Genomic DNA, 11,672 nt, shown 5'->3' with positions numbered 1-11,672 from the left:
GTAAGAGAAGCTCCGCTGCGCTGTCTGCACGCTCTGCCATTCACCCCGAGCGTGACTCGGGGATACCGCTAATACCAGAAAATTCCTACCCCGAGTCACGCTCGGGTTTACCGCTAAGGCGGTTAAGGCACAGGAATTGTGCTGCTATATCATGAGGAATTCAAGGCCTAATCTACGTCTTTCAGGGTACTGTTAAGTCACAATTAAAATTTCTAGATGTTCCCTATAAGATAGCAAATCTTTTTGAGTTCAGGTCCCCTTTTAGGTTTTTTAACCAAGTGATAAAGAAAAGCAAAAAACAAATTTTAACCCATGGATCCTTTTTTTACATTGCCACCCCAAGCCTGCTATAGAGCCTCCAGCTTTCCATTGTGTACCTTAACCTCCCACAGTGCTCCCCAGCCTCCTCCGAAAACCTCATCCCCTACAGGGCCACCAAGTTTGCTGCAGAGTCCCCTAATCCAGTGGTCCTCAAACCTGGCCTACAGGGCCCACTAACAGGCCAGATTTTCAAGATAACTGAAATACATCCCAGGTGATATCATTTGCTGCTCAGTGATTGCATTACTCTAGTCTGCATCTCCCCAAGGTAATATCTAAAATCTGGCCTGTTAGTGGGCCCTGTAGGCCAGGGTTGAGGACCACTGCCCTAATCCACTCCACAACCCCCATCCCCCACAGTGACACTCAGTTCCCAGCCCCATCCAGAGCCTTCCAGCATTTCAACACATTTTGCATTTCCATACTTTTAGGGTCCTTTCACACGGCCGCTCCGTGTGTCCGCAAATCATCCCATCCATTTGCGGATGATTTGCGGACATAATGTAAGTGAATGGCACTGCGGGTGTCAGCGGAATACCACCCGCTGACACCCGATTTTCCTCCTTTCAGTTCTGTTCCGTTTTTACGAATGGAACAGAACCCCATTTTTTCTTCAGTGTAAAAAATGGAAAGGAAGGAAAATCGGATGTCAGCGGTGTCATCCGCTGACATCCGCAGTGCCATATACTTACATTATGTCCGCATATCATCCGCAAACGGATGGGATGATCTGCGGGCACACGGAGCGGATGACACAAATGTCATCCGCTCCGTGGAAAAAAAAAAAAAAAAGTCCCGCAGCGGACCTTTCACACGGAGCGGCCGTGTGAAAGGACCCTTATTGTATAAGTATAAACTTTATTCTTTTCTGTTGGGACCACTTATCCATGGTAAGGATGTCTCTCTTCTCTCATAAAGGTGCAGGAAAGCCATAAAGAAGTACTGGTATGTTAGAACATCCGCCTCCAGTACTTTTGTGCATCCTTAAACCCAAACCTATGATATGTCAATTCTGATCCCCTTCTGTATCAATGGTCCAACAGTAATGGACAACCTTACCAATGCAAGCAGTAGATCAAGTCTTTTGACCACAGGAACCAGTCAAGTTGTATACCATAGTGCCCTGATTCCAGAGGTCTGAGAACACTCAGTAGTTAAGCTAGACTGACCTGTAGTTGCCTGGATGATTCTGTTGTAACATAGCAGTGACACTTTACCTTTACGCCCGGTATGTGTCCACTCACTGTAGTACTTGAAACTGCCAAGATTCTGACATACTGAAATATCACACGTCATTGTCATGAACAATATTTGATCATATCTTTGTATTTTTCTTGTAGTCATCATTACTTTAAGTACTGCAAGGTGTCTGCCTTAGCACTGCTGAAGATGGTCATGCACGCCCGGTCCGGAGGAAACCTGGAAGTGATGGGTCTGATGCTTGGAAAGGTGGATGGAGAAACTATGATTATTATGGACAGTTTTGCGTTACCCGTTGAAGGGACTGAAACCAGAGTGAATGCTCAAGCTGCTGCATATGAATACATGGCTGCATATATAGAAAATGCAAAACAGGTATAGTTTTATTTCAGTCATGCATTATATTACATTATTGATGCCCATCTTGCTCCCATTTTACAAGCAGGAGTGTGTTCAGCTGTTACTAGTGGTCTTACAGACTGACTGGTTGTACACAGCTCTATATTTACTAGTCATATGGCCAGTATGATCATTTTTTGCAATAATTTACCTGTGTAGTGATGATGGAGCAAGGTCAACGGCAGAGAAGAAGCAGCAAGCATGCAAGAAATTCAATCAGTTGTGGAATATGGTAGTCAGGCAGAAACAACGCACGTGTGTGTGTGTGTGTGTGTATATATATATATATATATATATATATATATATATATATATATATATTCTAAAAACACCCAATTAATAATAATTGCAATGAAAGTGAACCAATCAAACACCTAATTGGTTGCTGCTAGCATTGACGTGTTCTCACATCCTTATGCATAAACAAATAAAAATGCAGTGCAATCCCTTTTTAAAAATTATACTCCAAAGGAATAAATGTGCAAATTTCAGTAAATATGCAGAACTCGCAACATGAATGGGGATTTTTAAAGTAAGCTCATATTGTATTTACAAAAGTGATTGTTTTGCTGATGTTAAATGAGATTGCATGCTGTGATCATAAAACTTTAAACATGTACTTACCTACAACACTGTCCATAGAATTACGTGGCCTACCCAATGTCACAACCTAAGGCCGGTACCTTGAGAAATCCTCTGTGCTGTCTTGTATGCGCCTCTGTTTCCATTCACTAAAATGGAAGGTGGCCTGTCTTTGTGAGGCTGTGGATGGTTTTCCATGGAAATGAACAGAGATCGAGGCATGCATTTGCTAATATATATTGAATTATTTTTGAATGCTGCACAGTGAACATCTCTGAGCAGTACTTTGTAGTAGGGCTGCAACTAACGATTATTTTCATAATCGATTAGTTGGCCGATTATAGTTTCGATTAATTGACTAATCGGATAAAAACCTCAACAACAAAAAAGGTTGGTCTATAATTTAGTTAATATTGTTGAATATCTATATGCAGTGGTAAATCTAAATATCCAGATATATATTTGGATATTTAGTCCACTCTGAGACAGATATATGTATTATTGGAGGTTTAAATGTGGTACATATCAGACATATGGTACAAATCAGACAGATTTTTTAAATTTGAAAAGACCTAAAACACTGTTTTGCAAATTTTCAGACCAGATTGGTGTATAATATTCATGACACACTCCCTTATTAATAGGCAGGCAGTTTGAGACAAGCTCCCTGCGCCTGCTGTCACTTATGCTGGCCATACACGAACTATATTTTTTTAGAAAATTTTAAAAACATTCATCCGATTTTCTAACCATTAGTGGGGTCCATTCGGTGTTCGTTGTCAACCACAGTGACAGGAACATTCGAAGGAGCAGAATGGAAAACTTCTCGATCAAACAAATCTTCAAATAGTGTATGTGGTTTTTGCTCAGAAGTTATATTCATTTTAAAATTGAATGATAAAAGCAAGTGGAATTTTCAAACACTCATCCATTCAACAAATATACAAATCATTTTTGTATAAATATAGATGCAAAAATTTTTGTCCAAAAATCCATGTATGGGCAGCATAAGACATTTAGTGCCGGTTCACACTGAAGCGGCACGTCTTTCGGGGCGACCTGTGAAGTCGCGTGCACCGCGACTTCGGCACGACTTGCACGGACTTCATAAAATGAATGTCTATGCAGGTCGCCCCGAAGTAGTACAGGACCCTTTTTCTAAGTCGGAGCGACTCGTGTCGCTCCTATTAGAACCGTTCCTGTACTACTCTATGGGACACGATGGTGCGTGACTTGTCAGGCTGACCAAGTCGTACCAGTGTGAATGGACACTTAGTAGCAGCAGCATGCTTTTTTTTTTTTTTTTTATCACCTGCCATGATGGGGTTAAAAAAATAGCCCTTTATAGTAAGAAAAAACAGCAGATATCGCTACTGTAATATAATTATAATTTCTATTGTGAAACAGTGAAAGTATTATCTTGTATCGTGTATGTATATTAAAAAAATATGCCCAGAAGTCGGATATGCAGGATATTTTAACTGGGAGTCAGACATGAAGCTATATGAAGGGTGGAGGGTGGAAAATAACATTTATATATTAAAGTAGTACTAACAGCTGAGACTTTTATTCATGGATATAATAATTTTAAATATAATGCACAATAATATTATACTAGTAAACTTTTACTTTAAATGTAATTGTAATGCCTTATATCACCTCTAGTCTATCAGCCTCCACCTTCTCTGGGTTCAGATGCTCATCTTCCCTGCACAGAGCCCTTAAAGTGATTGTAAGCAAGGTATATAGCAAGGTTAAAAAAAAAAAAAAAAAAAAAAAAAAACTCCATCACTTGATTTCCTTCTCTTGCCCAGGACTACATTTCCCGTGATGCATTGCTCCTCACACATTCACAAGTTCTCTGCCATCTACTGACATGTATGAACGGTGTACTGAGCTGTATGTGCGTTGCACTGTATGTTCTGATATGTAAACAAATAATGCATTCTGTATGCAGGACAACTAATTGGCTGATCGATTACGAAAATAGTTGACAACTACGGAATTTTCATAATCGATTAGTTGTTTCAGCCCTACTTTGTAGGTATGTATATATAGTATGCTCCAACTACTGGAGAAGGAGTAAAGAGAAATTGGCTGCACAGCACGACAGAGCTGATGCAAAAAGTTTCCGACTGCACACCTGTGGCAATTATCGCAACCAGCTCATTGATTAATAAGCACAGGTTTGATCACTGATTTTTATTGCATATCATTTTCATTATATATTTTACCTAGTTCATTGACAAATTAACATAGGTTTCACTACTAATATATGGTTTGATTATCACCCAAGGCAAAAGATATCAAGGATTTTTTTACTTTATATCACTAATTTTATATATTTATTTAGGCAGTGCCACCACTCACTTGCACATCAGCACTTTTACACATCTTTTTATTGTATGTTTTCTCAGCTCCTCGGGGCAAGTCCCTCCCATTTGCCGACCGCGTTATAGCCGATTGAAGGCTACAGCGGCTATTTCTGGGAGGCCATCATATAGCAGCCCCCAGTCCGAACACGTGGAAGTGTCCGTGATGGCTGGGTCCGCAGGACCTAGTACATTGTGTTTTTGATCCATGTATTACATGCTATGTCAATCTACTTGCCTTAATAAAGAGATTGACATAAAAAATAAAAATATCCCAATAGTTTTATGTTGCCCTGTGTGTGTTGTGTTTTTTTTTTTAAATATATTAAATAACATAATATAAAATTAGGTTTTATTACTCATATACCTTAACTATAGTATATATTTTATATGCGGCCCAAGACATTTTTTCTACACTCAATGTGGCCCAGAGAAGCCAAAAGGTTGGACACCCATGCACTAGATGGTGCCATCGCGCCGCCGGAGGCGTGATTGTGCCATGATTTTCTATCGGGCATGTCAATCAAGGGATCCAGCGAACCTCATGTCCACCGGCCTCCCGCAATCGTCCCCGGGAGAATCAGAACGGCGATCTGCCTACGTAAACAAAGCAGACCGCTGTTCTGCAAGGGGACAAGATGGAGATCTTGTGTTCCTGCTAGGCAGGAACCCAGATCTTTGTGTTTCCCCCCCCCCCCCCCTTAGTAAACATCCCCCTAGGGACTCACCTAACCCTTTGATCACCCCTGATGTTAGCCGCTTCCCTGCCAGTGTCATTAGTACAGTAACAGTGCATTTCTATTTTTTAACATGGATCTCTGTATTGGTGTCACTGCTCCCCAAAAAGTGCCAGTTAGATGTCAGATTGGTCTGCCGCATTGTTGCAGTCCTGCTAAAAATCGCTGATCGCCGCCATTACTAGTAAAATGATGCCATTTTTTTATGGTAGGTTTTTTTTTTTTTTTTTTTTTTTTTTTTTTTTTGTAGATGCGATAACTTTTGTGTAAACCAATCAATATAGACTTATTCAGATTTTTTTTTTTTTTCTACTAAAAATATGTAGCAGAATACATATTGGCCTAAATTGATGAGAAAATCTATTTCTTTTTATTTTTTTTTTATTTTTCATTGGCTGTGTTATAGCAGAAAGCAAAAAATATTGTATTTTTTTTTTTTTTTTTTTGTTTATAGCTGAAAAAATAAACCGCAGAGGTGATCAAATGCCACCAAAAGGAAGCTCTATTTGTGTGTGTGTGTGGGGGGGGGGGGGGGGGTAAAAAGGCCCTAAATGTTGTTAGGGTACAGTGCCGCACAATCGCACAGTAGTCAGTTAAAGTATTCCAGTGCCGTATCGCAAAAAATGGCCTGGTCATTAGGGGGTAAAACCTTCCAGTCCAGAAGTGAATAAAGGGCTATTGTATCAATTATATGCTTTTGTTAAAGTTGTCTACTAAACATTTTTGCTACATTTACTGTTAAGATTACATTTTCTTTCATAATGGATTACTCACTAAATTTGAGTTTCTCTTTTTGGCCCCTTCCACACAGGGCGGATCACCGTTGATCCCCGTTGAGCAGGCGGATGGCTGGTCTGTCTCTGCTCTGCTTATGCAGATCAAATGCAGACACAGCCTTCTCTCTTCTATCGATGATTGCATGTTAATGTTTTACACCCGACTGCCATCTGATCCAATCCGCTAGACGGAAGGGGAACTAATCCCTATCCTTCTGTTTTAATCGGATTGGATGTAGGCAGGTGTAAACGGACATGTACCCTCGCTGCTCCATAGATTAGAAAGGAGGGTTCAATCGGGTCCGTCTGAAAAACTGATTGGTCCGCTCGGGTGAAAAGGGCCTTAGAGGAACAGGGGGAAAAAACTTGATATATCCGTTTTTTTTTAATGATATTTTTTTTTTTTTTTCAGATTTTAGTTTTATATTGCAAGGTTTGTTTCTGACTTGGGTACTATATTGCAAAGCTCATCAATTATTTAAGTACACCACTAGAGGGCGGTATGCTCCTTTTTTTTTTTTTTTTTTTTTTTACTATGCTTTTTTTTTTCCCCCTTTTAGGTTGGCCGCCTTGAGAATGCAATCGGCTGGTACCACAGTCATCCAGGTTATGGCTGTTGGTTGTCTGGAATTGATGTCAGTACACAGATGCTTAATCAGCAATTTCAGGAACCGTTTGTTGCTGTTGTGGTGGGTATTATGAACTATTTGCATAAAACAAATTATGTCAGCATTTTCATTGTTTTAGCTCTGCAACAGCCCTTAAGGCTTCATTTACATGTCAGCGTATCAATCGTGGGCAGAATCACCGCGATTCTGCCCGCGATCGGGAAATCATTGCAAATCGCGGGACGCCTGTGCGTTGCCCGTGATTTGCAATAGCACCCCAAACACTGTGCGACGTTGCCGCGATTTGCGCCTGCCGAATCGCGGTAACATCGCGCAAAAAAAATCGCGGGACGCATGACGCCCCAAAAAAGCTCTTGTAACTTTTTTGGGCGTCATGCGTCCCGCGATTTTTTATTTTTTTTTTTGTGCGGTTACCACGATTCAGCAGGCGCAAATCGTGGCAGTATCGCACAGCATTTGGGGTGCTATTGCAAATCACGGGCAACGCACAGGCGCCCCGCGATTTGCAATGATTTCCCGATCGCGGGAAGAATCGCAGTGATTCTGCCCGCGATCGATACGCTGACATGTGAATGAAGCCTTATATTTATTTCTTCTCCTTGTGAGAGTAAAATGCATACAGTAATCGATTTAAAGAATTCTTAAAGCAGTATAAAACCCCAAAAGTAATATATTGCACCTTACCAAACCTCAAATGTGATCGCTGCATTAGTTTTTCTTTTTTTTTTTTTTCCTCTGGACAGCAGCATTGTCAGTCTGGGGGGAGGGGAGTGTTAGATGCACTAGGGGATTTAAATACACTGAAAAAATGAAGGCAAACTCTAGCTAACACCTTTTTAAGCAGTTACAGCAACAGTTTTTTTTTTTGTTTTTTTGTTTCTTTTTGGGATAAAGGTTTACTTCAATAAAAGCTTTTCATTGTAAGCATCCCTGTCAGTGTTAAATCGTTTGTCTGAACCCTGTAACTGCTACGTCTGCAGAATAGCTTGTTCTGTTGGCAAAAAATACTTTTTAGCAGGATCAACAGGTGAAAACAAGAGAGCCCAACAAAGAAAATGAGTGCAGCGACCACATCTAAGAATTGGTAAACTGCAATGTAATGTTTTCTTTTGAGTTGAATACCACTATAAATTCTGTTTTATTTTCACTCTTATTTTATAATATTCTTTAAGGGAGTGCTAGTTGAAAATGTAGCACAGGTTCACTATAAGGAAAGATATACAGCCTACACTGTATGGCCTCATCGAGGAAGCGGTTGTGGCAGTAAATGCCTGTGCTTACAGACAGCTGTTGGATGCTGTTCTCATGTATCCACACATTCTGTGGTTACCTGTGGCTAAAATGAGATGATCATTCCTGGATGCATTGTGTTTGCTTTATACCGGCTTCCTAACTGCAGCTGTCTGCAACTATCTGCTGATTTTTGCTGCAGAAATTTTATGTCTTGAATTTTTCTCACCCTTACATGAAAGGGGAAGTAAACTAAGACCACCTTTTAATGATACGACACGTATTTGTGTTATTTACCTGCCAAGTAATCCGATGTACAAACAAATGAGCTTTTCACTTTACCAGGTCCTGCTTTGTTCTTGTTTGTTCTTTCAGATTGACCCAACCAGGACTATATCTGCAGGCAAAGTTAATCTCGGGGCTTTCAGAACTTACCCAAAGGTAATCTAATTCAAGAAAATGTTTCATTTTTCTTTTCTTAGTAAAGAGATGAAAAATATACCTATACTTAGGATATTGTCATTAGTCCTTATGAAACTTATCCATTATGCTTTTTTTTTTTTTTTTTTTTTTTTTTTTTTTTGTCTGTATGAATGCTATGTCTGTTTTTGTTGTCTATCTATCTTTCTCTTTTTTTTTTTTTTTGTATTTTGCAATATCTTAATTAGAGATGCACCAAAATTTTAGCAGCTGAAAATAGCGTTTTTGGCATGTTGCCGAAAACTCGCGCAATTTTGCCACAAACTTACTGTGCTTATGGTGTGTTCTTCATACATCATGAGACTCTAAAAACTGCATCAAAAATGTAACCCGGGTGCATTATTGATTTTTCTTTTTTCCTTTTTTTTTTTTTTTTTTTTTTTTAATACCGCAACGAAAACGCAACAGACCAGTGTGAAGACATACAATTTAAAGGGATGCGTTTTTTTATTGAGCTTTTCTTGCGCTAAAGGGGCCGTTAATAGCCGACAGTAAATTCATAATATTAATGAAAAAGTCAAATATAATACAATTATAAAATATATAAATACAGTGCCTTGCGAAAGTATTCGGCCCCCTTGAACTTTGCGACCTTTTGCCACATTTCAGGCTTCAAACATAAAAGATATAAAACTGTAATTTTTTGTGAAGAATCAATAACAAGTGGGACACAATCATGAAGTGGAACAAAATGTATTGGATATTTCAAACTATGTTAACAAATAAAAAAACTGAAAAATTGGGCGTGCAAAATTATTCAGCCCCTTTACTTTCAGTGCAGCAAACTCTCTCCAGAAGTTCAGTGAGGATCTCTGAATGATCCAATGTTGACCTAAATGACTAATGATGATAAATAGATTCCACCTGTGTGTAATCAAGTCTCCGTATAAATGCACCTGCACTGTGATAGTCTCAGAGGTCAGTTTAAACCGCAGAGAGCATCATGAAGAACAAGGAACACACCAGGCAGGTCCGAGATACTGTTGTGGAGAAGTTTAAAGCCGGATTTGGATACAAAAATTTCCCAAGCTTTAAACATCCCAGCACTGTGCAAGCGATAATATATAAATGGAAGGAGTATCAGACCACTGCTAATCTACGAAGACCTGGCCGTCCCTCTAAACTTTCAGCTCCTACAAGGAGAAGACTGATCAGAGATGCAGCCAAGAGGCCCATGATCACTCTGGATGAACTGCAGATATCTACAGCTGAAGTGGGAGACTCTGTCCATAGGACAACAATCAGTCGTATACTGCACAAATCTGGCCTTTTTGGAAGAGTGGCAAGAAGAAAGCCATTTCTTAAAGATATCCATAAAAAGTGTCGTTTAAAGTTTGCCACAAGCCACCTGGGAGACACACCAAACATGTGGAAGAAGGTGCTCTGGTTAGATGAAATCAAAATCGAACTTTTTGGCAACAATGCAAAACGTTATGTTTGGCGTAAAAGCAACACAGCTCATCACCCTGAACACACCATCCCCACTGTCAAACATGGTGGTGGCAGCATCATGGTTTGGGCCTGCTTTTCTTCAGCAGGGACGGGGAAGATGGTTAAAATTGATGGGAAGATGGATGGAGCCAAATACAGGACCATTCTGGAAGAAAACCTGATGGAGTCTACAAAAGACCTGAGACTGGGACGGAGATTTGTCTTCAACAAGACAATGATCCAAAACATAAAGCAAAATCTACAATGGAATGGTTCACAAATAAACATATCCAGGTGTTAGAATGGCCAAGTCAAAGTCCAGACCTGAATCCAATCGAGAACCTGTGGAAAGAACTGAAAACTGCTGTTCACAAACGCTCTCCATCCAACCTCACTGAGCTCGAGCTGTTTTGCAAGGAGGAAAGGGCAAAAATTTCAGTCTCTCGATGTGCAAAACTGATAGAGACATACCCCAAGCGACTTACAGCTGTAATCGCAGCAAAAGGTGGCGCTACAAAGTATTAACTTAAGGGGGATGAATAATTTTTGCACGCCCAATTTTTCAGTTTTTTTATTTAACAAAGTTTGAAATATCCAATAAATTTCATTCCACTTCATGATTGTGTCCTACTTGTTGTTGATTCTTCACAAAAAATTACACTTTTATATCTTTATGTTTTAAGCCTGAAATGTGTCAAAAGGTCAAAGCTCAAGGGGGCCGAATAATTTTGCAAAGTGTGTATATATGTATATATATATTATATACATGCATGCATACATACATACATACATTTTTTTTTAAACTGTCATTTTCTGGTTGAGCCAAATGCATCCTAAATTTTCGATTTCGTCACCAGAATTTCTGTTTGGTGCACCTCCTATATGTAATATTTTATGCACTTCTAACTTACACTAGGTTTCTTGTGCTTTAATAAATGACTTATTTTAAAATACAAATGTTGCGTTATCTACCAATTTTAGGGGTACAAGCCGCCAGATGAAGGTCCCTCGGAGTACCAGACTATTCCTTTAAACAAAATAGAAGACTTTGGTGTGCATTGCAAACAGTGAGTATCCCCCACTTTTTTTTTTTTTCTCCTCATCTTAAGCCTACTGAGGAAACAGTTTTATACTGCCTAAACTGTGTGTGTGTGTGTGTGTGTGTGTGTGTGTGTGTGTGTGTGTTCTGTATAATGTAGAATGTGGTATCCCAATGCAGACCTGTGTTCATGAACAAAATACTGTTACTTTGCTTTTATAAATTGCCTTTGCATTAATTTGCTAGGTAGGTGATCAGTATTTGAATTTGTTTTTATTTTAAGGTATTATGCACTGGAGGTCGCATATTTCAAGTCCTCTCTTGACCGTAAATTGCTGGAGCTTTTGTGGAATAAGTACTGGGTGAATACACTGAGCTCCTCCAGCCTTCTAACTGTAAGTATCCATCATGGTATATTCACTGTGAGGTCGTTATTGAATTATTAAACCCAAAAGCAAACATTTCTTATATTGCGC

At 39.4% G+C, this 11,672-nt stretch overlaps 1 protein-coding gene across 1 annotated transcript in view; it reads left to right on the top strand.

Moving 5' to 3' along the window:
• Nucleotides 1–11,672, top strand: part of COPS5 (COP9 signalosome subunit 5) — a 38,889-nt gene that overhangs the window by 5,608 nt on the left and 21,609 nt on the right. Inside the window, exons 2-6 of the mRNA XM_082257288.1 lie at nt 1,662–1,896; nt 6,948–7,076; nt 8,622–8,687; nt 11,139–11,224; nt 11,480–11,591. Of these exons, the coding sequence (XP_082113414.1) occupies nt 1,662–1,896; nt 6,948–7,076; nt 8,622–8,687; nt 11,139–11,224; nt 11,480–11,591 (628 nt within the window). The remainder of the gene's footprint in view (nt 1–1,661; nt 1,897–6,947; nt 7,077–8,621; nt 8,688–11,138; nt 11,225–11,479; nt 11,592–11,672) is intronic.

This window comes from Pelophylax lessonae, assembly GCF_965119305.1.
Source record: "Pelophylax lessonae genome assembly, chromosome: 5".
Lineage (NCBI taxonomy): Eukaryota > Metazoa > Chordata > Amphibia > Anura > Ranidae > Pelophylax > Pelophylax lessonae.
This window is presented reverse-complemented; position numbering and strand designations above follow the sequence as displayed.